This window comes from Drosophila hydei, unplaced genomic scaffold (genome assembly GCF_003285905.1).
Source record: "Drosophila hydei strain 15085-1641.00,03,60 unplaced genomic scaffold, DhydRS2 tig00000063-arrow-pilon, whole genome shotgun sequence".
NCBI lineage: Eukaryota > Metazoa > Arthropoda > Insecta > Diptera > Drosophilidae > Drosophila > Drosophila hydei.
Window position 1 is genome coordinate 6,325,311 of NW_022045657.1, and position 27,929 is coordinate 6,353,239.

Sequence of the window (27,929 nt, forward strand, 5' to 3'; positions counted from 1 at the left end):
GCGACGCTCTGTGGCCAGAGAAACGGACATCATCAGCAGCAGAGGGAGAGAGAGAGAGAGAGCAGGAAACGACGCAGCAGCACAAATTTGTCACAGCGATTTTTTGGGACCTGAATTGATATAAACGGTCCGACAGAGCGCAGCGACGCCCAACCCACCTAAAAAATAATGCGCTAAATAAATTGCGAAAAATTACATAAAATATTTAAGCGCATTCAAGTGTGGCGCCATAAAAAATGGCGTGGCATTAAAAATTTTGGAGTGAAAGCAAAGCGAGCGGCAAATGGCAGGCGGCAAAGTGGTTGAAACGCCATTTGCCTGAATATGAAAATGGCTGAGGTGGGCAGGAGGCTGCTAGAGGCGAGGCATGGCAGCTAGGTTTTCGGTAGCTTTGGTGTTTGTGTTGACGGTGTGTCAGAAAGTCGGATAGACAGCCGCAACACGGATGAAGCCGAAAAGGTAAAGTAGTAGCTTAAAAGGGGGCTGTTGCACAAATAATAGACAGCGCACAGGCAAGGAAAGGCAAGGCAAGGCAAGGATAACAGCAGCAAACAGCAACAGCAACAGCAACAACAGCAAATTATATGTATAAAAAGAAATAGCAGCTGAATATTAGACATTTGAGAATTGGCATCGCAAATTTTTCATTGACTAGCAGCCGCCCCCACCTAAGCAACAAAAAATGCCAACAATACCACCTGCCATGCAAATGTAAGACATGTGTCCTGGAGCAGATCCCCAACCCAACAAAAAGTGAAGACCGTGCGCCACGTTTTAAGCTTGAGCAGACAAATAAAGCGATGCTTTTGCTGTGCCTTTTGCCGTTGAGTGTGCTACGACTCGACTCTAGCTCAGACGTTTTTAATGCATTTTTTATTTGACTGCCGCAAAAAACGACAAGCAAATAGATGCACATAAAAATAAATAAGGGACACACACACACACTCATATATGTATACATGCAGCATATGAAAAGGTCGCCCATATTAACACTTCGTCTTGCCATCCCACTCCATCCAGCACCGCTCGCCACACAGGAAACGCGAACGCAGCATGTATATTTTGTATTTTATTTATTTTTTTTTGGTATTGGAGTTGTGTCCAGCCGCCATAAATTTCAATGCTGCTGAATTTTGTATGAACCCAATGGCCCCAGCCAGCCAGCCAGCTTGACCCCGGCACGACCTACGTCTGTATGAGGAGTGGCAGCGCTCACATACGTTTGTCTACGTGCTTCGCCTTTGCTTTAAAAACATATAATTTATTTTAAAAGAGCCCCTCAACACACAAGTCAAATGGCCAAGACCAGAAAGGTAACCCGAGTGCGGGTACTACCGCCCACAAAATCAATATGAAGGGCAAGATTTATGCAGCCGGTAATCGCTGCTCAGCTCCGGTCCACAATCTCTGCCCCACTCCAAGTGCTGCCCTTGAGTCAGACTCTAGCTCATTAGAAATGCCAAACAGCGTATGCCTGCCATTTGCATACACCCATAATACACACACACACACACACACACACACGCACGCACAACTCTTTATGTATGATGTCACATTACAGCAGAGTGAATATCTTAATAGAGACGATGCCACCGTCGACTGGCGGAAAAAATTGCCAAACTTTCCGGCCGTGCATGAGGGCCGCCATGCCAAAATATCAATGAAAATGTCATACACAAGTAAATTGCCACAGCCTAAGATAAAAACACACACCACACACACATACTGAGCGAAGAAGAAATAGGAAAAAAACTGTTGCCTACCACTGGGCGCAGAACATTTTTTCTACTGCATTCGCAGCGCTAAGAAGTCAGACAGGCAGACACTGAGAACACATGTTTTGAATAATTTATGCGGGCGAGCGCACGAAATGTGCCCGTTAGGAGTTGAGCCTGTTATCCTGCCGCCATCGTCGCCGCCGCCGTCGCCGTCGCAGTCTCCTGTTCACTTGGCACTAGGCCAGGCAAAGTTTTTTACACACCCACACTTGCGCGTACATTTACACACTCGTGCCAAAGCAAAAAGGTGATAAATGCATAAGCAGCCAACTTTTTTCGCCTTTCCACTTCGCTTCTCGATTTGGCAGTCTATATTAATGCTAAGTGCGAGCGAGCAAGCGCAGGCAGCTAGAGAAGGAGGTAGAGAATCGTACTAATAGCGAAATTGCTACAAATCGTTTTGGCCAAACTTGCGCAAGTTTATTATGCCTCACACAAACACACACACACACTCGTATATACAGCTATAAACGTGTGGAGTCTACCCTTCAGTTTGCACTTTCTAATTTAGCTGCGCTTCAAATATTTATGCAAACAAATTGAAATAAAAGAGACTCTTCTAACTCTCAAAGCAATAAAATCCAAAATGTAAATATTTAAAATCGTCGTTTCAAGCTTGTTGTGAATATACAGCGAGCAAGAGTTGCTGCAACATAAAACAACCTTTTGACATGGGCAATGCTAATTAATATAGTAGAAGATGAAGATCATAAGAGTCACAGCTTATCTCTCTCTCTCTCTCGCTCTGTTATTCATAGTGCACAATAATCGCAGCTTATCTCTCTCTTTTTCCAATTCTTTCTCTCCCTATCCCTCGGTTCCTAGTACAACACATACTCATAAATATTGTTACATTATTACATTACATGGTATTTGTTACACGGATCTCAAGGGCATATCTCACGGCTCCTAAGCAGCCTCAAAGTCGTAGTTTTAGTCCTGTTAAATATGTATCTTAAATTAAATGTAAATAAAGTTTGCCATTCGCTTCGCTTTCCTTCTCAATCTCACTATATTGCTTTAGTTATAACGACGCCAAGTGCTTGACTAAAGTAAGTGTTTTGGTATTATGCTTGCCGGCTCGGGTTATTGCTGCAGACATCTCAGGTGTTTTGTTGTTGCCTGGCTGTGGCTGGAGTTTGGTAGCAGCCACAGCTGCTCCACTTTGGCGGCATTCTCATATAATTTATTGCCTCACGGCCTGCCAGGCAGTAACGTCAGGTGGGCCTTGAGTTGGGTTTGTCGCTTTCTCGCACTCTCTCTCCCTCTCTTCCTCTATCTCTTTTCGTCTTCATATCTACGTGTCTATGGCTATATCTATGGCAGTGGCGGGTTAACTAGGCCGCAGCCACAAGTTGCGTTTATTAACTACCACAACTAGCAAACAAATGAGAGAATGGGGCTGCTCTATAGCAGCTGCTGCTGCCTGTCCAAATACAGTTTCTAATTAGAATTTATAAGCTGCTTGCCAGTGTCAGCTTAAAGTGTGCACCCACAATTTAAAGCCAGCAACACGCGTCCTCTTAGCGGATTTCCCTGCTGCTGCTGCTGCAGCGATGGGCAGCAATAATTGTTATTTCAAAGGCCGCCGCCGCTGCCACCATTGCTGCAGATCTTTATTATTATGGCTGGGGTAGCGGGCATATGGAGGTGCATCGTCAGTTTTCCGCTGTTGTTATTTTTACCTACATATGCAATTCTTTGCGTCATACGCTCGCATTTTCAAGGATTCCACCATCATCATCAACATCATCAACATCGTCCACATCAACAACAACTGTGTGCATACAGTCATCGTCAATGGACCGATCCATAGCCCAGCATTTGCCGCACAAGCGGAAATGTCGACTCGTATCTGTGTCGCTGTGAGCTCAGCATACACACAGCCGGAGTGTGAGCAGCGGGTAATATGTGGGTGCGCAACAGAGAGAAATACAGAACAAACGACCACAATTGCAACGGGTTGGCTCCGTTGCGCCAGTTCGTGGCGGGGCGAGTGCACTCCGGACAAAAAGCCTTTAATCGACAGCAACATATTCGATTTTAATATTCATATGCCGCCATAAATTCCCAACAACAAAGGGGCGAACGCTCGTCCGTGCAATATATGAGGGCGTTGATATGGTCACACATGCAGCAATACGTGCATGCCATGGCCATGCCTTGCCTCATATTTAGTGATATATTGGGGTCTTTCGGACAGCTGTTGCTGTCGCCGTAGCTGTTGCTGTTGCTGTTGCTGGCACTTCATGAAATGTACTTTTCGACGGTGGCGCGTGCTTTTCGGATGGATGCAATTAAAGCACGGCTTGATTGTGTTGTCATTATAGGGGCACGTATCTCAGTTGCTTATCAAAAGTCAGGTCCTAAACAGTGATACCTCTGGCCCACGCCATTTGAATATAAATATAATGCCGAAAGAAGAGCTATTTATATTTAAATTTTGCAAGCAATCGTAAATTGTGCATATGTCTCTGATTTAGGTTCAGCTTTTGTTGTTATATATAAATAAGGCATCTAAGCTCCCAATAGCAAATGCGACTCACTTTAAAGTATATATTAAAGGGGCAAATGTAATGTGGAGCAAGAAATTAAACAAATGCCAGCACAGCTACCCACTTCCAAATTGGATCAGCCATGTCAGAATGTGACGCTCATTACAGCAACAACAACAACAACCACAAAGAGCATAAAAAGAGGGACACAAACACATGCGGCCGGTGCTGCTGCTGATGATGCTGACACCCTCTGCTTCCGTTTGCGTCGTGCACTTCAAAAACTTAACCGTTAGGCATATGCGTGATTTTCTCTCTCGCAGCTACTGGCCGACAGGGGCTGGAGCAGCACCAGCAACCCCCTTAGTGGAAACAGACGAAGAAGAAGAAGAAGAAGCAGCAATAGCAGCAATAGCAGCACTAGCAGCCCTTCAACAATTGCGCGCTGACCCAGTTACCCGGCAACAAAGGCGGAAGCAAAGGAAACATGCTGAAAGAGATGAGGCCGAAGTGTGGTTAGGAGGGGGAAAGGAATAAAAAGGCACATGTCATCGTAGAAATCAGTGTGTGGAGCTGGGCAGCAGCACCAGTGGAATGGCCGCTGGCCACGGCTTATGGAAAATAGAAAGCAAAAAAAAGGTTCTGGGAAAATTCATTAAAACGCACCAGAGACTGTCAGTGGATGGCAACAATGGACAATGGTCCAGTTGGGTCTCGGGGCTTATCAGCTGGGCCATATGTGCACACGCGTCGCAGACGGACACAGTTCATAATCAAATATTTAGCATACTTTTTAGCAGACCATACGAGCATATTACAATAACATTTCCGGTCAGCTTGCCAGCGATTCAGGCAACAGTTGCAGCCGTGCCGTAAGTGGGGGCGTTGGCCCCGCAAAAGCCCCATGAAGCGTGTAATGCAATGATCCGCAGAGAGAAACCAGGCAAATCCCCAGCGAATGCCAGTTGGCCGGCATTTGGGAGCGTTAATGTGCCATAACGAATCCATTAGAGACTTTCCCGACATTCCAGCGTTGTAAGCATTGCCCTGGAGATTATTTTAAAATTTAATTACTATACTCAGTCGCCGCGCTCATTCGCTCTGTCTGCCTGCATCTGTTCAATGCGTGCGCATTGCCAGAGTGATGTGAAGGTTAGCTATGAAGAGCTGCATCACTAAAGCGGAATCCGGCCAAAAAAGTATGCTACAAATCCCTTTAAACATATGGCACGCACAGAACAAAACATATGTTGCTGCCTCCGTGGCCATATAACAATACAATACGCAAGACAGACGGGCGGGAATAGCAACAGCTTCTCTGATATCATTACTCAACCAACAAGCCACAAAAAACACGTACAAACACTCGCACACACATATGTGCGTGTGTGTGTGTGCAGGCATTCGCGTTTTCGCTTTGCCCAGCCCGTGTGTGCGTGCCATGTTCGTTTTTTGTCTGCGCTTTGCGCGATTTCAGTCTCCCTGACGCCTCTTTCCTTCCCTCTCCTTCTGTCTCTGCCTCTGTCTGTCTGTCGCTGCTTGCGATATTATCAAGTGAAGTGCTTTTGTGGTTTTTGCCGTTGCTTTGTCTATCACACACACACACGCGCACATCTCTGCGCGGCCCGGCGCTCAGCCGTGTTGTGCACCGCTGATATATTTCTGTGTGCGTGCGTTTTGGCTTTGTTATTATTACTATTACCACATGTTGTTTTTGTATTTAAGCTAATTCTTTTATGTACATAAAACGTGCAGTCACATAAAAATAAAAACCAAACAGCAAACAGCAAACGACAAATAACAAAAGCAAAACAACAAGAGCAACAACAGTAAAGCAAAGCGCCGACTGATGATAAGCTAAGTGGCGAATTCAAGCAAAGTCAGCATTGATAGCAGCCAGCAGCAGCAGCAGCAGCAGTAGCAGCAGTCAGCCATCCAGCAGCCAGCAGCCAGCTAGTGCACCCCAGTCAGAACGTACACTCTCTTGCCCCGTAATCGCATAAAGGTGCCTACTTCACACAAAATTACCCTTTTCAATTTGCCAACCGTGTGGTGCGGGAGAGGACTTCCCCTTTGTCTGCGCTGCTCGTTTATTGACTTTTTGTCATTGCTGCTAATGCATAGCAGTAGCCAGAAACAGAAGCAGCAGCAACATCAGCTACCATACGTTCTCTCTACATACACACACACACACGCACACATGGCAGCGGCAACAGCAGCTTTATTTTTATAGCTCGCATTACGTTTAATGTTTGGCTTAACTTAGTTACTCTCGATGCTCGACTCTGACTCTGGCTTTGGCTTTGGCTTCCACTGGGCTGCGACTCCGGCTCTGACTTTGTCTTTGGCGTTGTTGCCGCACTCATGAGTGTGGTAATTAAGTGTCACATGTAATTACAATACACTTATGCATGTGCTGCATGCAACATGGCTTTCTAATTAGAGTTTAGCGTCAATCTTGGCTTTTAATATTTACTACGAAGCAAAAACTAAGCTAAAGCCAGAATATCACTTTCTTGGCGCTGCCGCATTTCTGGTTAATTTCAATGAATATTCTGTGTGCTTTTCGCAATTATTTGCCCCTCGCAAATCTCAACTAATAACACGAAAAATCCACAAATAAAAGGAAAAATGGGAAAACGCGCTGCTTGTTTATCCAAAGGCTGCACCCGGGGAATTTGCGCAAACAGCTTTACTTAAATAGAACTTGGGTCTATTTGCGTAACAGCGGAGTGCGAATTTTGATTAGCTAAACGAGGGTTGCTTGATCAGTTCATTACATTTCGCGTTTCATAGTTTGTTTCATATTAAGGATATTCCTCAATAGAATTCCAAAATAGAATTCTCTCTTCAGCTTGATGATTTTAAAATTTCATTTCGTAAATTATTTTTATTAATTTTTTTTTATTTCAGTTTTAAAAATACTAATTAAGTATGGAAATACAATCCAAATTTAATTTGTATTTACTTATATTTATATATTAAATTGATTTATCTTGTGAACTAACAACATCAATCATTTCTACATAACTAAATAAAGCCAATAAAAAATGCTTCAATAAGGTAAAAGTCGGGATTATGCTTTGTCAAATTTTATACTATATGTAGTCTCTGCTAAAAAGTAGTTGTAGTTTTCAAGTAGACATTAAACTGCCCTCGCCTTATTTAATAGAATTTATTGCGCATCCACTTATGTTGACTTAGTTAGCTGAACTAAACTAAAACCTGCCCAGGCGTACTCAATTTACTCTACACAAAATGCAAAGCTCGCTGAGCACCACTCAAATTTCTCTGCATTCAACTACAAAAAAAAAAAACCACAAAAAACAATAACAACAACAACTTAAACTAAAACAATAACAACAAGAACAAGAACAAATAGCTCATCTGAGCTGATTCGCTGTAATTTACTTAACTTGCGTAAATATTAAATATTTATATTGTTCTCTTCTCTTTTATTTTTCTCTTTTTATGTACCGTAATCGTATATACTTCATCTACTACACACACACAACTACAAACTTGCCTACTTGCCTACCATTCAACTCAACTCAACTCAACTCAACTCAACTCAACTCAATTCAACTCAACTCAACTGAATAAACTGAAACCATCTTTAACTTCTCTGCTGTGCTGTGTCTCTGCATCATCAACTACAACTACAACCACAATCTATTAACATAACAACTACAACAACTACAAAATATGCCAACCGCTGCCTGCACCAAAAATCTCGTGTCTCCAATGCGAATGCGAATGCGAATGCGAATGCATCTATATCTTGTTGCGCACAACCGTGTATCTGTGCCCGTGTGGCCATGCAGCGCGGAAGCGACGAACTTTTGAGTCAAGCTGCAGTCATGGCGCCCGCTTCCGACAATAATAATCAGGATCTGGCCACAAAGAAGGCCAAACTGGATTCGAGCACCGTGCTGGCTGGCGGAATTGGTAAGTTTTCTATATATTTCTCTGCACGCTCTCTATCCCACTCTCCCCTCCTCTTCCTCTGCCTCTGCCTCTATATCTCCCTTACTCTCACTCTTTCTTTATGTCTGTCTGGCCCTGTTGCAACTTATCTTTACCCCCAGCTTAACTATACCTTTACCTATTATGCCTCTACTGCTACGGCTGCCCCACCGAACAGCTCCTTCGCTCTATATATAAGCCCATTTTATGGCACGCCTGGGCCGCTCAACTTAAGTGCACTTTGCAGCCATAGTTTAGGCCAGGTTGGGTTGCCAATTAGCTGCCGCAGCCCCCGCTGCGTGCATTAGGCAATGCCGATGGCCTAAGCTAGCTTAAGCCAGTGTCGGCCACTTGGCTGCTTATGGCAGGCGGTTTAGCATGGGCCTAGCATTCGCGGCCGTTCTTATAGCCAATTAACCCGCTAATTAGCATGGAAACAAACATTTCGACGCAAGCTTTGTTTTTGGTAGCGAAATATGAAAAAGTATAGTAAAGCCGCCGCGTTTGTATAATGAGTAGAGTCCTTCCACGCAATTCGAGCACATTAATTAGCCCTACACACACCACCAGCACCTCCTCCACCAGCAGCTGCAAACCCACAGCGTGCGCGTGTCGGCTCTGGCACAAAGTAATAAAGCTAATCAAAAACCGCTCGCACCAGAAACCGACAACCAGAACCTGAACCACACATTAGGCAAATATTTGCCAAGCGGCCGTCAACGTCACTGTTTAAACCGAAAGTCGAAACCAAAAATCAGTCAGCCACAAAATGATTTTAAATATCAACAAATTCATGCGAAAGCATTTTTCATGCACACCAACACAGCCACACACACACACAAAGACTTAAAGAGTGAGTGCAAAATGCCAATGTAATCACAAAATGGGATAATAAAATAAAAATTCTCTCTCTCTGTCGCTATGGTTCTGTGTTTCCATTAGAATTGCGTTAAAAATTTATACGCTTTTGGTTTTCCAATTAGCAGTCCTAAAAACCTCCTCAATTATCTGCTGCGTCACAATAGGAATCAATGGGAACATATGGCTTAATGAAAAGAAAAAATGTTGAAAGTTGTAAGCCTTTTAACGGGTTGCACACTACCCTTCACTCGCTAGACGGCAGATAGTCAAAGGACCCCAAACACACATACACATACATATGTACATATATATATATATTACATACCTACGTGCTGAGTGGCAATCGAGAACGCAACGAAAAAAGCGCAAAAGCAAAAGCAAAAGCATAATATTTATTTATTACTCTACAAAGGACTTTTCTATTAATTAAAAAGCAACAAGCTCTATCCTACACACACAGACACACACACACACATACGCACTGTTGACCAGTTGGTAACTGGCAAAGAGTTGCAGGCGTTCATTGTTCGAATGCCTGGTCCAGACACAGACGACCCAGCGGCATTTGAGTGCCAACTCATGCATACAAACGCAAACGCAAACGCAAGCGCAAAGCAGGCTGGGAGTGTGGTTAGTAGACATCGTGGACGTTTATTCGACTGCTTGTGAACCAAGCGCCCCCTTGACACCTGCCACCTTTAACCTGTCCTCCGCTACACGGCATACGGCACACGCTACATGCCACATGCCACCTGCGGCCTTTTTAATTTGCCACGCAAAGTTCACTCGCAAACACAAAAGCATCCCAAAATTTTTAAAGTCATGAGCAGCTTAAAGCTGAAAAGACAAAGAGGCAACCACAGGCTGCGGGTGAAAGTGAGAGGTGCCACTGAAAATCCAATGAATTCATTTGTGTTTGTTGTGCTGTCTGTGCGTCTGTGTGTGTGCGAGGTCGCTTACATGGAAACCACTTAAAGCTGACGCACAAAAGCAAAAATACGTTGCTGATGCCAGAAATAATAACAAAAGAAATTGCTAAATAAATGTGTAAGGACACTTTTATTGCATTGCAGCACTGAGCAAGCAACAACTACAGGTTCAACAACAAATGCCAGACAAGTAAATAGGCAGCATCCAACAAAAGCAACAAAAAGCATTGTGTGGCCAGCCTTAGATAAACACACGCACACCCACACACCCATGTCCGTACGCACAGTGAGCCACTGCCAAAAATTGTTTTTTTTTCCTCGTTTCTTATTTTTGGTGGTTTGGCACTCCCCAACGCTGAGCGCTGAATTCATACGACGTCCATTGGCCGTTAGCCGTTAGCCGTTGGCCGTTGGCCGTTGTCAATTGTATTTGTATGGCATACTAAACCAATACACGGAGCAACGTTTCCGTTACACGAGCTTAGCCATCGAACATGCAACAAATTTTGCACGTAAATGTAATAAAAACACTTCTGGCCTCATGCTCCAGCAATGACACGCCCAACCACTTCAAGTGACTGAGTGTATGTGTGTGTGTGTGTGAAGCACACTTCGAGTAAGTGGCCACGCTCCGTTCGGCTCATCTTACAATGCAAAGCGCACACTGCTTATTTTGTTATATATACTCCATATACTATGCTCTATATATATATATATATTATTTTGTTTCTCTGTTTCCCAATGTCCCAACTTCCGTTTGCTTCTGTAATAAATACTCGCATTTGCTTAGTGGCGTTTGATTTATTTTATTTTGATTATTATGCATATTTTATGCAAGCCAAATTAGACCTCGGGGACTAAAGTTTGAGACCCCGTGCCGGCTAATTCGAACCACGCCAAAAACGCAACAAACCTAACCAAAAACCTAAAACAAACCGAGTTGAGTCGCGTTGCGTTGCGTTGCGTCGAGCTAAGCCGAGCGAATGTCGCGTGTTTGGTCCGGGACAGCAGCATGTGTAGCTATTGTTGCTGTTATTGTTGCTGCGTGTTCGTTGTTTATTGTTACAACACACACACTCACACATCTCTGTATGCACATACACAAACGAGCAATGTTTGTCTAGCCCCGCCAATATTTGTTTGTTTATTGACCGATTTGAGGGTGACCATTGGCTAACAAGCAACATGGTTCAAGGTGTTAAAACGTAACATTGAATAAAAAACAACACGGCAATCACCTATACGCATGCAATATATTTATGTATGCATGAATATTTGACAATATGAGCTTTGCTTTGGGGAACTGTTTTATTGTGAAGTTACTCGAAGAAGGCTGACATTAGCTATATATCCTTTAAAATTAAAAGCGCATATAATTGCATAAATTGAATATGGAACTCTTCATAAGCTGGGTAATTAATTGATCAGGTAAAGCCTATATCATTTCATTCAATCAGGCAGTCAAGCACATGGCTCAAAGCACAGTGAAGTACTTGAGCGTTTTTATAGCCATAGCGCAAATGGCAGTGCTTGAAGTGTGTGGCAACTGTGCTGTGAGCTGCAAACTGCGTGCAGCGCATGCAGCGACCTGTCTGTGCTGCTCTTTGTCCTGTCTCTGTGTGTGCGCGGCACGCGCGCTTCCTTGTCTCTACCGCAGCGCAGTCGCACGTCTGTTGCGTGTAAATATTTTCACAGTCAATAAAATAATATTGTCATATTTATTTGTATGCGGCGCCGTCAACGTCTGTGCAAATATTGAGAGAGCACTGCAAACCAGAATAAAAATCTGAATTTGCACTTGGTCAGCGGCAGCAACAGCAGCTGAAAGCTGAAAGCTGAAAGGCAAACGCACACGCACACTGACAGTTGATGTCAATTGGATATGGGATATGTTTGGTCCATTGCGATCATTTATGAGAGACACAGTGCGTGTCGGCTAGTTGAACGTGCATTTATTGTCATTATTTATATGGTTTCACTTTTGACTTACGGCTGCCACACGCCATATGCCACATGCCACACATTTGTATTTGCATATGTGTTACTTGATTAAGCATACGACTCGTTGCCGGTTTATCCCGGCAATTCGTAGCATACTTTTCAGCAGCATCTTTAAACAGTTGAGCATAATTATAGAGTGCAAATGAAGTAGAAAACGCGAAGCGAAACGACTCAGACCCCCCGACTCAGCTCGCCCAACTCAGTGCACTTATAATTTATGCAATTGATATACTTCGCAGCACTTCAACCCATGTAGTTGGAGTTGTCGTCGTTTCAGGACGCCCAGCCGATTGCGCTACTTGACTGCACACAGGACATGGAAGCTGCGTCTGCTCCTATTGCAGACTCCATTCTCCTTCCATTCTTCCAGCATTAGGTACAAAAAAATATATATGGAAACTATTCCCGTAATTGAAATGCAATTAAAATTTGTAAACGTCGTCAGACTTTGCGTGCGTTGACTTCTCGTGCAGTCTCTCTCTCTCCCTTGGGCTCCGCCTTGTGTCTATGTGCTAACAAATTTTTAATGAATTACATTACTTGCGGGTGTTAGGCTCGTGTCTTGCTTGTATCAGCAGCAGCAGCAGCAACCAGAAAAAAATCGTTATTTTCAATTATGGCTGGCCTGAAAACAGAATTACACTGGGCCAAAAAAAAGAAGGAAAGTAAAAGAGACAGAGAGAGAGAGAGCTCGAACATGGCTGCTGGCGTTGAGTTTCAGTTGATGTAAAAACTTGTGCTATGATTGATTATACAGAAAGAAATGTTTAAATTAAAGACAAGGCGCCGGCAAAGTAAATATCATTAAGTCATTACGCATGCACGCACAGCGCACCCACACACACAGAACTGCCACTTGCTGGCCAACAATTTAAAATTTATGATGTGTGAGCCTGTAAAAACCTAATTTGCTGTAGCATAATTAAATGTAAAGCGTATGTGCGTGTGTGCGTGTGTGAATATTCAAATATTGGGAATAATCACATTCGCGCACACGCACACGCACACCAGTTATACAGACACAGGCACAGATAGGCATTGGCGTCAAGCGCACATTCGATGATTAAATGCCGCCGCGTAAGCACAAATTTAATTGTTATTAACAATCAGCAGTATTTTTTGTGGGCAGTGTGGGGGCGGCTGCTTTTTGTGGATATGGTGTTTGGGCGTTGACCATTTAACGGGTATTTTGCATGGCTTTGTTTCAACTGTCGATGCTCGACGCACTTTTCCATTCATTTTCATTTACATTTCTCGTATGGGAGTTTTTGTTTGCTTTATGAATTTAAATAGTCATTAATTAACTCTGTGCATGTTATGTCCGTGCGAATAAAGAAAAAAGATATTTATACATGGCTCTCAAATTATTATACATACGCCGCATTGTGCAATAGTAACAACAACAACAACAGCGACCACACAGCATATGGGCATGTGGAACATGTAACAGCTGACCATCCATTATTTTCATGCCCACACTGGTGCCAACTCAATTACAGTTTGTAAACTTTTCAATTAGCCATAAATAGTTTATATGCATATTTTTCGTGCGATTCATCGATGGCTGGAGCGTGGCCCGGCATGACACGGCATGTGTGTATGGGCTTAATTGAAATAAGGTGAACTGCTCCTGCCGCTGCCGCCACAGCCGCCCCATCAGCATGTAGTGCGTGTCATTAATACTGTTGAGCTTTAGTCGCGCCTTTCATTGCAGCGCGTTTTAAGCGTGGTGCAACCGTGCGTATGATTGTTATTTATATATCAATACGCCATCGCGAAACAAGCATCATTATTGAATGCAAATTTTATTGCACGAATAGTGCAGTGCCCGTATTATTATTTTGTCAGCATGTTCGGCAGATTAAAAGGTCTTCTCCTTGCAGCTGAACAATTTGTTCAGGCAGCAGCAGCTCACACAGGCGTAACATCAATTTTTGACACGAAATCTTAATGAAATTTTCAGTCTATATACTGAAATGGTATTTTCGCCGTAAAATGAAAATATGCAGCAGGTAACTTCGTAATATACTTCAAAAATTCTGTAAATCTTCCCGAAATATAAGTAAAAAATTAGCCGCAGGACATGAGGCAACAGTCACATTGAGCATGGCTGAACGAACCGAACCGAAATTTTTTTATTTCAGTTCAGTTGCTCGATTTCGGTTGCAACTGACTGCCTCAGGGCCTTGTTGGCTATGTTTCCGGCCGTCGTCGACTCGTCGCCATCTTCCTTTTCAATTATGCCCCTGCCGTTGGTATGTGCAGGTCAGGTGCTTGGCAAGCGGAGGGTGAGTGCGATGATGGCCCGGCGGCTACACTCGCCGTTGAGTGAATGTCGATGGTTGTCGATTTACTCATCGCGCTGCTGTAGTTTCTCGTTTTCACACCATCAAGCAGCGTTTGTTGCGATTTGTTACAAATTCTCCTCTTCTAGCCGAGCAATGCAGCAGCAACTACAACAACAACAGCAACAGACATTGGCAACAACGTCGCAGTTGCAACTGCTAGTGGAAAACAAACCCAAATTGAGTTGTTGATGGAGAACGTCAAAAAATCCACAAATTTTCGTTTTGCGCGCTTTCAGTAGATTTCATATTTTCAGCTCCGTTTTTTTCTTTTTAAATATTTTTTCTCGCTGCTCGTTGACAACGTCATCATGCATGATAGATAGTATTACATATTTTCAGTGCTGTCGTTTTTTCCAGCAACTGCCCAACGGCACTTGATTTGTTGTTTGTCTTTTGCAGCACGTTTCCGGCAGAACTATGCAACAATTTTTTTAGTGTTGCTTATACCCTAACTCAACTGAACTGCAATTGGTATATAAATGCAAACGTGAATGAAGTAGATTCGCTTTAAACCATTATCAAAAATATTCTCCAATGCAATGCAGAGTTTGGATAAGTTTTGTTCAACCGGTGCTGGTATATCTGAGTCGTGTAATTGTAAGCGTGATATTTCTTATTATTTATGGGCAGCATCACAGGACCGGCACATGGCCATCGATTTTTAATAAATTTTTGAGCTGCCAAAAGGTTGAGAGCAGCAAAAATACCGTGCACTCTGCCTAGCCGCTGGCTTGCATAATTTCGTTTCAACTTCATTTCCGTTCCGAACTAATCAAAAAGTGTAATTTCCGATTAGTTGTATTCAGCGTCGAGTGCTGTGCCACTTTGACCAAACTGCAGTCGAGAGGTCGTGCCGAGCCGTGCCGTGCCGTGCCGAGCCGAGCCCTCTCTTAGTTGGCATGACTTTTGCCTCAAGTTGGCTTGAATGGCCGGTCTGTTGGCCCAACGACGGATGGATTGGGGGCCCTATGCCTATTTTTCATTTATTTCCACTTTTTTTGCGCATTGTTATAAATTGGCACATTGACCCATGCAGGCTGGCGGTGAGCTGAAGTTATGGACTGTGGACAGCTGAAAAGGGTCAGTGTGCATATCAGGACTGGGCCGGGTAATGACCCTTTTATGCTGTAAGTTATTAGTAAGGACCAAGTGAAAGCGGTTAACAACTATGTGGTAAAGACTGCTGATAAATGTAGTTAAGCTATATCATTTGGGTCACGTTGTGGCATTACAATAAACTCCGCCACAAATCTTGCTTATGCAGAGTCCCAGTAAAATCATGTAGCAAATAAAGAGCCCAGTCTGGGACGCTATAATTGCCTTATAATACACTATTCAAAGCATCATTTCGTCTGAGCGTCGCATGATTGCTACTTTTCAATCTCAGACCTGAATTACATCCACCTTTAAAAATTAGTTGAATTTTAAGTTTAAATATTAGCTGCTGTGTGTTAAGAGTGCAAATTCCTGTGCTAACTGTTATTGACATTGTCGTGGGCTATCTCTTGCCATATTCTGTTTGCTTGTTTAGTATGTGCGGTAAATACTGCAAGCACACACACACACACATGCATGCAATTCAGGAAAAAGTGTTGCAACATTTCATTTGCATATAAGGGGGCACACACACAGACACACCCATTCACACAGTCAGGAAAAAACAAACCAGCACATTAACAGGTGTTGACTAAGCACCAGCTAGACTAGCTGCAGCCAAGGACCCACTGCCTGTCCCTCGCGGTGTCAGTTGTGCCGGCAGTAGAAACAATATTTTTTCTTCTTGTTTTTATTATTGTTGTTGTTATAAAGCATGTGGCATGCCAGCAAATTTGTTTGCTTGTGTTTATAAAAATTTAAGGCACTTTGGACAGCTGTGCAACGGGGTCGCAGCCAAATCCCTAAAATGCTCTCTGCCAGCCAAAAACAGCAACAGCCTAAAATCCCATTTGTGCAGCCCTGTTGCAGCGGCGCCCACTTTATTTATGCAAAAATAACAAACGAAACACCAAGCTGCCACACGAACAACTGCAACAAAGACAATCGTACTCTGTTTATATATATATGTGTGAGGCTTGAATCTGACTGGACCAGACCGGACATTGTCGCTGTGTGGATTATTCACAGTCGTTGCGAAAGAGAGTGCAATGAATGAATTTATGTGCTAGGCTATAGCCGCGATCCCGTCTCGCTCCATGGCGTGGTAGCCCATGCCCATTTAGTGCTCATGCAGTGCCGCTTAACTGTGCAAAATGTATACAAATGCCGCAACGTTTGCCATGTTATCGGGGCCTTATTTCACAGGGCTTGTGTCAGGTGAAATGTAAACGAGAGAGAGAGAGAGAGAGAGAGAAAGGCAGACAGACAAAGAGAAAGAAAACAAAACGCATGAAAAAACAACAATAGGAACGTGCAAATTAAGCGACTTACGGAAGCGGAAGTGCAGACAGTGAAGGATGCTATTTGGTATGGCAGCTGTTAATACTTTAAGCGGCTTATTAATTAGTTAACCCATCTGCCCAACCACTCACCTCTCACTACATGTATCATCTGATCTTTAATTTACTGTCACTAACTGTCTTAACGTTTCTCTACTTGCAGCCAAAGCCTCGAAAGTCATTCATTTGCGCAACATTCCAAACGAATCTGGTGAATCGGACGTAGTTGCACTGGGCATACCATTCGGACGCGTGACAAATGTCCTGGTGCTGAAGGGCAAGAATCAAGCATTTATTGAAATGGCCGACGAAATATCCGCCACATCGATGGTGTCTTGTTACACAGTGAATCCACCACAGATGCGTGGACGCATGGTCTACGTGCAGTTCTCCAATCATCGCGAGCTCAAGACAGATCAGAGTCACAATGTAAGTGTATGCAACAATTTCTAGTTGATAGCAAACTATTTAAGCCAGAACCTATAAGCAGCTAAATCTGTTGGCCTTAAATGTTATTAATGTGGCAATTAAGTTTAGGTCAGAGGCAAACAACGATTTATATGCAAATGTTGCTGCTGCTGCTGTCTCGTTATTATGTGGGTCGCTCTCTGATTAATTACAATCTCTAAGGCAACTTAATTCCCAACGAACACACTCACACACTCAATTCAACACACACATCTGCGTTGGCCATTCATAAATGCTGAGGGATATTTGTCAGTGCCAGTCCAGACCAATTTCTAATTTTAATTTCGTAAGCCACAAAGTCAGTGGCAAAGTTTAAAAAGCTTTCAAATAAATACACAAACGCGCACACAAATACCACAACCAACTATAAATACAGTTGCAGATATACACTTAGTATATATATTGATATATAAATATATATATATATATATATATATATATATATATATATATATATATATATATATATCTCCGTCTCAGACCCATGCCTGACAAAAGCAGGGAAATACATAGTTTTTGGGATTATGTGGCCAAATCGCACACACGCACGAGCATACATAGACAAACCGACTCTACACAAATGAAAACCACAAGGCTCTAGCCACATAAATACCTACGCATACAAACGAACGACAGCTGCTTAGCACAAAGTCAAAAGCATATTTTGATTACTTAAATGAAAGCAGCAGCAGCAGCAGCAGCAGCGGTAGCAGCGACGGCAGCAGCAACAACAACAGCAACAAAGTGCGCAATAGTGTTGTTGCTTTTGTTGCTGCCAGTTGAAAAACCCAAAACGACGTTGTCACCTTGTGTGTGTGGGCACCACCTGCCTCTCGGCTCGGTGTACGGCGCTAGCCTTGTAACCCAAAATGACCCCCAGCAAAACTACTTAAAAAGAGATCGTCAGTCATGTGCTGCAACAACAGCAACAATAACAACAAAAAAGGTTAAGAGGCTGCAGCAACTGAGCAGCAACAACAATACGAGAAGGCGTGCCTATGAATAAGGTGACATCAACAACAGCAACAACAGCAGAGGGAACGACAGGCCAAACAATACAGTTACATTTCACTGATTACCTTTTGGCTGTGCCAGCGTGTGTGTGCGTGGGTGTGGCCAGATTTCTCTTGTTAACTACTAATCCTGGTAAAAGGCCTTGTTGCTGCTGCTTCTACTTCTGCTGTGGCTGCTGTTGTTGCTGCTGTTTCACCCAACCCCAATGACAACGCAGACGAGTGGAAAAGTCAACGCCGCTGTCGTTGCTATTGCTCTAGTGGAAAATCTCTTAAAACGCATGAGTGTGTGTTGTGTGTGTATGAGCTTAATATTGTGTGTAGAGGAGCTATGTTTGGTTGTCATTGTTGTTGTTGTCACTGCCGCCTGCCCAACATATACATTTTCTCATTTCATTCACTTTCTTTTTATACCTTGAATTCCTTGAAAAGGGAATTTTAGGGTATATTGGCTTTGCGTGAGTGTACGCAAGAAGCAAAATCCATGACTAGACTTGTCTGTTGCTTCACTTGAAGATAATATGCTCCAAATAGTTCTTGTCTTATGTAAAAGTTTATATTTTGACATTTTAAAAAGATCGCACTTCCAGTGTACCTTCTGTTCGGGAACTCCCAAGTAGATCTTCTGACTAGCTTCTTTCTCTTTTAATATTATTTTTTGTGCTAATATTTTTTTGTGCCCTGCCCATTGTCAACATACAATATAGATGTCTGTGTCTGTGTGTCCTTGTTTTGTCTCGTTGTACGACTACTGTTTGGCCTCACATTTTAACAAGTGTCTTCATTGGCTTTTGTATGGAAACGCCTGTGTCTGCCCTTTGGTCTTCCCACTGCATAAGCTCTTCAACATCTTCGCTGACAGTCTTGAGTATTGCTTTCATCTCTCTCATTTAAGCGCCGCTGCAGCTGCAAACTTGCAGATAAGATACGAGCACCAGCTGTCCGCGGACCTGAAATATTAGTCAAGACTCTTTACCAAAGCAAACAGTGCCTGCTTATGTAGTAGATTTATTAGTTAGTTATGCGACCCGAAATTTCAAATAGATTTTAATGTGTGCATATGCAGTCGTCTCTGGTTACATTTGCGTTAAGCCCCTGCAGGGTTTACCTACTTGTTTCTTGGCAGACCAATTGGGCATATGAATCGTCAAAGAAGTGTGCTTTAAAGTTTTCCCTTAAAAGTTTTGGGCTAGGCGGGTAAAAGGCCGGGGGCAACCGAAATCCATTGCATACCTTAAGGGACTTAACCCCACACGCACCTGAAAGCAAAGCTGCGACGACAACAGCAACAGCAGCAGAAGTAGCAAATCAGCAATACAGGATTTTCAAATCATCTGCTCAGACACATACACACAACACACGTGCAGATTTCAACGCCTGAGTGATTGCGTCGTATAGAGAAGCAGAACGAAAAAAAATAGAAATAAAACAAAAGTAAGGAGAATGAGCGTACGAAAACCGAGATGGCAGCATCAGAAATGAAAAACCCTCTAGCCCTGCGCTCTACTGACATTTATGTTGGCAATTTGGCAGTTGGCAGTCAGGCGGCGTGGCTGTGCTGTGCTGTGTCGAGTCGTGCTTGCATTGGCGAGATGTGTAACAGGATTCTAATATGTCATGTCGGCTGGGACGTCCTTTCACCTATGCCGCTTAGCTCCCCAGTGCTCAGCAACTGCTACTATTTCTACTGCCAGGCACTTCAGGCAACAGTTGTTGTGACTATTTTCGTTGCTATTTACGTTGATGTCTTCTTATGCTTGAGCATCTTAGAAGCGGCTCCCCCATGCTACGCACGTCACTCGCTTCAGCGACCAGAGCACGAAGATTGGGACTGGGACTGAAACTGAGAGGGGAGGGGGTCAGGAAAAGCATGGCTAGGATGCTGATTTTGCGGCTGCTGCTTGGAAATGAAGATAAATGCACTGAAAGTTCACGCGGCTACAGCCACAACACAAGCTGGCCGCAAATCCACAGAACCCCAGGGCCCCCAAGCGGTCCCTTGTCTCGCAATGGTCCCTGCCCCAACCCAGCTCTGCCTCTTGTCTCTTGTCTCTTATATTGCTTAGTGGCTCGGCGCAAATTTGACATGTGATTGTTTTGTCTTTGTCTGTAGCTGCGCATCTGCCTATGCTGGCTCCATCAATGTGTGTGTGTGTGTATGAATGTTTGTAATTTTGATAAATTATTTTTTTAGCCGCTCCCGAACAAGCGAAAAAGGGTTACCGACCACTTGGGACTGATCCCGGGTGCGGCACGACTTTCAAACAAAACGAAATTGATTGAAATTTAATTTCAAAACCAAAATCCAACGGACACGGCCAGCGAACGTATGTCTCCAGTGTAACATCTGCAATCGCGCCTGAAACTGCGCAATGCGTTCATTAGACTAGAGCACGACGGCCATATACAATGATAGATAGGCAGCAAAACCTTTCATGAGGTGCACCATAAAGTTGTCTATAATTTCAGGAATCTATATAATTGGCACTTGTGCGACGGTAGCAAACAACAGCTCAAGCAAACTGCATGCAAAGGACACGTACGCAACGGTTACAATTCAATCGAAACATTTGCATTACGCCTGACGTCCCTTGCTATATGTCGCTCGCGCTTTCAACGCCCCGATTACAGGCTGTGACGTCTATCAGATAAACCTGCAAACATGTAGGTGTGTGTGTGGGTCTGTGTGAGTTGCGGTTGGACGTCAGTGTGTGCTGCCCGTTGCAGCAGGTGTTGAGTTTCCACTGTGATAAGGTTACCTTGTGATTAAATTAAATTGCCGTCCACAGCAAAAAATACGGAGCAAAAAGCCGCCATTGGCCAGCCGATTTGCATATACTCTACATACACTCAGTCGTGTGAAAAGGCCTGTCAAAAATGTAGAACTGCTTGTAACGGATGTAACTGAATTCAAAAATACGCAAATGGCAAAGTGAAAGCTGCAAAGATTTTTTGAGAGCTTCATTAAGCAAATCTGCTCAAGATATATTTGAGAACTTTCTTTGAACAAAAAAAGAAATCGAAAAAATTTGTAATGTATGCTTCTGAAAGCTTTCAAAAGCAAAAATTCAAATGCCGTAAGGCTTAAGCAAAAGCATGTCTCGACCACTGGTATTGTCATTTTTAATTAATATTAATATTTAATAGTTTTCGCAATTATTGCCAAAGCTGCTATTTTGCTTAGTTAAAGCAAAAAGCATTGATCTTTAACAACTCTATAGTTGCTGCAAAGAAATTCTTAAAGTTGAGCCCAACTTTTTGCCAATAATGTGCAGAGTGTCAATTAATAGAATAAATAGCAGGGGAAAAATCACGTCAGCATTAGTGCCAAACACGACACGAGATTAATATGGACAACATTTGACGTCTTGTTTCTATGTTCGCTGCTAGGGCAGGGCAGGCTATGGCGCTGTTAACGCAGTTTGGGTGTTAAGGCGACAGCAACTAATACAAATGTCAAGCGATTAAGCCACAAAAAGGATCAGGCTGATTAACAAAAGCTTAACCATGTTGCAGTTACTGCGAAACTCAGCAGCTCTGGGCCATGGCGAAAACTAAGAAAATTAGGCAACAGACTCAGCTCATTCGATTTGTCGTTAATAATATGAGCTGTGCTCAGATGGATCACTGTTTATTTAATTTGTTGCTGCCGCCTGACAGCCGCTCCGTGTTTGACGACAGCTAGAGGCTTTCTATTTTCTGATGCCTGGTGGGAGCGAAGCGGAATGGGTCGGTGCCAGCAGGCAGTAGTCGGGGCTTGTTTTCAGGGATTCATATAAGGCATTTTACCATGGCAGGCTATTTGTTCAACTCTCAATGCTGAGGCGTGTGCAGTTAAAGGATTTCACTGCCGCAAATAACTTCACGCATGTATTTGTGTGCCTGTGTGTGTGTAAGTAAGCGGCTCTACTTGCGCGTTATTTATTTTTCTATGAGTTGCTTTTGTTTTTCTTTGCCGCTGCCTGCTGTCGTGCGTTGTCGTTTTCTCATTTTAGTCCACATTTACTTTGCCTAGCTAGCACCGTCTGTCGAAAGCAAAAGTGAGCTAATCTTATTGTTTTCACAAGAGCGTCGCGAACGCGCAGCTTCTACAATAGCTTGTTGATCCTTTGAGTTATGCGGCAGTGTGGCAGCCGCTGCTGCATATGTACCCTCGTTCTATACTGTTATTCTGCTACAGTGTTTGCTTACACTCCAGTCGTTTGCCAATTTGATTGGTGACGCTCTGGCGTGCTGAAAATGGATTTAAATTACATTGTTTCACACACTCGTCAGAAGAGTACGTGAGCAATTTTGCGAGCATCAAGGATAAAAGGAGCAGCAGCACAAGAGCCGTAGAAATATCAACATCAACAATAACAACTGACAACGTATTTTACATGTGTCTTGTTTGCAGTGACTTTTCAGCAACAATATTTTCATTTTATTGATTAGTTCTTCTTTCGGTAGATGTTATTGTTGCCTAAAAGTATGCAACGTTTTATTTACATTCGTCTGGGTAATGTTTCCTTTTCGATTTGTGTATTTGTGTATCTGTGTTTGCTTAGTTTTAGGCTAGGGATAACGCGGGATTTACTCTGCTGCTCTTTTTAGCATATTTTTGTATGCTAAGTTTTTTGGTTAGCTTTCAACGCATTTCGGCCGCAGCCCATATTTGTGCTGGCCATAAATAAGACGTACACAGAGTTTCCTGTGGTTACGACTTTAGCAGCACTCAACTAACCACGAGTTTTTCTTCTTTTTTTTGCTGTGGTTAAGTGAAGACTCTGACAGAGCTCAGCTCTGGCGCCAGTGGCCACAAAAAGTATGCGAGCAGCTCAAGAAGCGGGGTTGGCAAGAACTTCGCCAAAGTATGTCGGGATACATAATCCGCAGCTTAGCTTTAAAACTTAACTGTACAAGTTCATAACTTGTGCTGGGCCAACAGTCGCCCTTTCCAAAAAATGAGAAAAATATATATAAGAAGCAGCTAGTTGGCAGCCGCTCAAAGTGGCAATTCTGCATCCTTGTTGCATGCATGCGGACGCAGCATGAGTAGCTGCAACTACCACTCGCTGCCAGCTGCCTGGTATTCTCACTCACTTGGCTTGCCACTTGAGCCAGCAACTTGCTAAGGTTTGAGCCACTCTACCATGGCGTGACCAGCTTCCGAAGTGCACGTGGACCGGGCGCTGCACACCTGAAGTGTGCCGAAAAGGGCAAAATGTTGGTGACATGGTGCAGAAGCGAGTCTCCCAGGTTTACACTGCACGCATCTATTAAACAATAATATTTATGCAGAGCTCTAAGTGAAAGTAGAACCAAAATATATAAATATATTTATTTTCATTTTTGCAGTTTTTTGCTACAGTTTTTCGTTTGCCATCGACTTATTTCTTATGCAAAGACCGCAAGCCGACAGCTGTCCCAGGTAGACTGTCCAACACGGACCAACTGAGCCAAAACTGGCAGACAGCCCCTTTATATTGTGTCGTTTTATTTTATTTATTTTGTGCTTAATATTGCAAAAGTTTGCTTAAAAGCTTTTATCAGCCTTTTTTGTGCTAGCTCCTTTCATTTTTATTTTCGGTGCAGTTCCCGCGTCAATTCTCTGGTGAGTTGACAATCGCTTCGACTTTGCATTACATATTTTGTCTGTCTAATATTTAAGAAAGCTCAGGTCCGGCGGGAACTGTCAAGTTTTAACATCTGATATGCGGCATGCCACACGCACTCGAGCTCACTTACGCACAGAGAGAGAGAGAGAGAGAGATGAGAGATTGGTATATTTACATAGACAATGGATCGATAATTGAGCTTATCAGCAGATTTGGAATTTTTGCTTATCAAGGCAGTTTAGTTTATCTGACTTATCATATTAAATTATTACAATGTGCTGAGTGGGCCCACTCACACTAGTCGTAAGTGTCTGTATACCAAATATGGCAACTAATCAATGCCGCACGCCGCCCACAGCCACAACACAAGCACAACACAAGCACAACAACAGCATAAATGAGAACTGAAATAATAGACAATGCACAATTGACTCATTAAGCGACTAAACCGCGACAAGGGAAAGCCAACAGACACTCACACACTCACCCACACACACACACATGCACGCACGCACAAAATGTTTAATGATGTAGCTGGTTGGCTGCCTTTGTTACCAGAATACTAGAGCGATAGAGGCATGTGTCAAGTGACTTGGCCTGTTATTAGGCGGCCATAATAGTGGTACAATGTTTGGACGCAATTATCAGTGCAGTCAATTTGCAATTGCCCACTTGACATTCAGTTAACATGTGCAAAGTTTAAGTACACCCACACACAGATTCGCACGATAGCCGCTTATTAGACAGAGAAAGCGAGAGCGAGAAGAGCAATGTTTGCTCTACAATTACATTACAATTTTTACACAATCAACGTCATCGTCATCATCTCATCGTAATAATAATCAGGCAAAGTGAAGTATCAAATTACAGTCATAGACTACGAGCCGAACTGAATGGCAATCGTAACGGCCGCAGCATCATCCACTTTTCTTCCTCCATACTCCACGCACATTACGTTACACATACGCCGCGTGTGTACGTTGCTTGCCTGCCTGCCTGCCTGCCTGCCTGACTGTGGCAGAGACCTCACACAGCGCAATTCTAATCAATTTTTATTATTTTTATAAACCTAGCCAGAAGTCAGGGCCCAAGGCAGAATCTCTGACTGAGTTCCTTGCCTTTGGCTTTGTTTCGTCTACAAGAATTTATCTAGCAAGAGGTAGCAAAAACAAATGGCTCGCCTGGGGGGATTGTTGCTTCACGTGTGTCTAGAACTTTGATGCTGTTGCTGACAAACACAAAAAACGCGTTAGGACTCGGAGAGGGGGTCAGCGTGCAGGGTGCTCGGTGGCTGACTGCTAAGGACGGTCGAATGTGTTTACGTTATGATTTTCGAAATCAAAATTCAGCACGAATAGGAATAAATTTACTTCCGAATGTCATTAAATTGTTTTCCGATAGAACGTGTATATTTCACGCAAGAAGTTTTGCCGCGCAGCGTGGGACTGACAGCGCTCTAACGGCCTGAAGTCGTCCTTGCGTGCTCACGTCCCTACGTCTACCATTCTCTCTCTGCACTCTGATTTCCTTTTATTATTACGGTACTTGATATTATTGATTTTGATTGAGATTTATGTTGCTGGCCCGGGCTGGCTCTTCCTGTTTCCATTACTAGTATGTGCTACCTGTTGTTGTTGCTGATACTGTTGCTGCTGCTGCTGCTGCTGCTGCTGCTGCTATAAATATTTAGCATATTTTCGCCTAGTTGCCGACAAGCATAAATTTTTGTTGTTGTATAGCAAGTTTTTTGATTAATGCACAAAGTTTTGCCATGTGCATCGTTTAACCAATAAAAACTTTGGCAGACATGATTTTTTCCGTCAACTGACTTAACAATTCTCTTCCATTCTTTCACTCATTGCAGCAGAACTCGTCGGTGGTGCAGAGCGACTACCGCATCCAATCGCCAGCCGGTGGATCGCCGTTGCCCCTATGTGCCGCTGCCAATGCGACCAGCAACAATGCCAACAACTCGGGCGAAAATAACTGCAGTACTGTGGCCATCTTGCAGAACAACACGAGTGCTGTGAATGCTTCGGCGGGCAGCAACAATACCAATGCAGCCGGCGGACCCAATACGGTGCTGCGCGTTATTGTCGAAACTCTGATGTACCCTGTGTCGTTGGACATATTGCATCAGATATTCCAACGCTTTGGCAAGGTGCTGAAGATTGTTACCTTTACCAAAAACAATTCATTCCAGGTGAGCACAGCGCAGTGCAGAATCATTTGAATTCGAACAAATCTTATACGTATTCTATGTCTTGTATGCTTTCTTCAGGCTCTCATCCAGTATCCGGATGCCCACTCCGCACAGCAGGCCAAGTCCATATTAGATGGCCAGAACATATACAATGGCTGCTGCACCTTGCGCATTGATAACAGCAAATTGACGGCCTTGAATGTCAAGTACAACAATGATAAGTCACGCGACTTCACGAATCCGGCGCTGCCACCGGGCGAGCCGGGCGTCGATCTCATGCCCACCGCCGGCGGCCTAATGAATACCAATGATCTGCTTTTGATTGCCGCCCGTCAGCGGCCCTCACTAACAGGTGATAAAATAGGTAACACAAACAGAACAATTTCCCTCTATTATCATTTTATTTTTCGTGCCAGTAACGCCTGCTTACATAACCACTCGCTCACACATACACACACATCCAATGCTTTGATTTTAGACTTTTTGCCTTTGACACTCGCTATCGATTCGTCTAGTATTAAGTCGCATGCAACCGTGCAACTTGTCTGAAGACCTATATTACTATATATGTATCTCTTTTTCTCTCCCACTTTCTCTATCTCTCTCTCTCGCTCTGTATCACGCTCTGTGCCTTCTCTAGTCAACGGCCTAGGTGCACCTGGCGTGCTGCCGCCTTTCGCTTTGGGCCTCGGCACTCCACTCACCGGCGGCTACAGCAACGCCCTGCCCAATTTGGCAGCCTTCTCGCTGGCCAACAGCGGCGCCCTACAAACCGCCGCTCCAGCTATGCGGGGCTACTCGAATGTGCTGCTCGTATCGAATTTAAATGAGGAGGTAAGTGCTGCCAACATGTGAATATAGAATAAGTACCACAACATAATGAATTTAATCATTAATTAATCAGTCCACAATGGCTACAAAAAAAAAAAAAAACAAATATGTATTTAAATATATGCCCACATGCTCCCCATACTCATACTCTCTATTTACTCACAAATAATATATTTATTGCAATAGTACTCGTACATAGCCTGTAATTAGTTTGCATTTCATCTATAAATATTTTCACATAGACCGCATACTATTTTTATTTAAAAATTTTTTATTTGCATTTGGTTTCGCCCAAATTTATTTTAATTTTTTACCGAATGCTCTCGCATAATTAATTTCATATTTAATTTACTGAAAGTAAAACAAAATTGAATGCAAACTGAAACTAATGTAGCTATTTGGTATTATTTCTCCTGTTTATTATTTATAATTTATATAATTTTTAAAACATCTACAACCAATACTTTCGCTAACTGACAACAAACTTCTATTTTCTCTTTTTCTCTGTAGATGGTCACGCCTGATGCTCTATTTACCCTCTTTGGTACGTCTGCACAAAACAAAAACCAAATACAATATACAAATCGTACATGCTATAGAAATATATATATAACTCTCCTAAGTAACCCGTATCTGTGGCTCAGCTAGGCGAAATGCAAGGCAAATTCTTAAAATGCATCCAATCTTTAGTTAAACTTCTCTCTCTCCTCTACCTCACTGAGCCTGTATCTCTTGCCTTGCCTTGCCTTGCCCTCTGGCTGCCTGGCTGGGCCACAAATGTAACTCTTGACCACTTTATTAGTAGAACACTTGTTTATTCATTGAATTTGGACCCCGTAGGAAAGTTGCAAATAGCTGAAAACAAGACACACATTGTAGTTGCTGTATTGCAGCTGTTCAAGCCCTAGCATTGAACTGAACTTTCAGCCCTGCCCAACTGGAATCCCTTGGCCGTGAATCGTTGGCGTACTTCCGTTTAAAATTCACGCCGTCTACGTGCAATC

At 43.3% G+C, this 27,929-nt stretch overlaps 1 protein-coding gene across 12 annotated transcripts in view; it reads left to right on the forward strand.

Annotated features, from left to right (window-relative positions):
- LOC111601522 (polypyrimidine tract-binding protein 1) overlaps positions 1-27,929 on the forward strand; it is a 157,707-nt gene that overhangs the window by 116,573 nt on the left and 13,205 nt on the right. For 9 of the 12 annotated variants that reach the window (XM_023318127.2, XM_023318137.2, XM_023318135.2 and 6 more), the window contains 6 exons: positions 8,098-8,221; positions 16,977-17,242; positions 25,756-26,094; positions 26,173-26,458; positions 26,735-26,928; positions 27,436-27,469. In XM_023318127.2, the coding sequence (XP_023173895.2) occupies positions 8,098-8,221; positions 16,977-17,242; positions 25,756-26,094; positions 26,173-26,458; positions 26,735-26,928; positions 27,436-27,469 (1,243 nt within the window). The remainder of the gene's footprint in view (positions 1-8,097; positions 8,222-16,976; positions 17,243-25,755; positions 26,095-26,172; positions 26,459-26,734; positions 26,929-27,435; positions 27,470-27,929) is intronic. The other 3 variants (XM_030222929.1, XM_030222928.1, XM_030222930.1) reach the window with 3 other exon arrangements.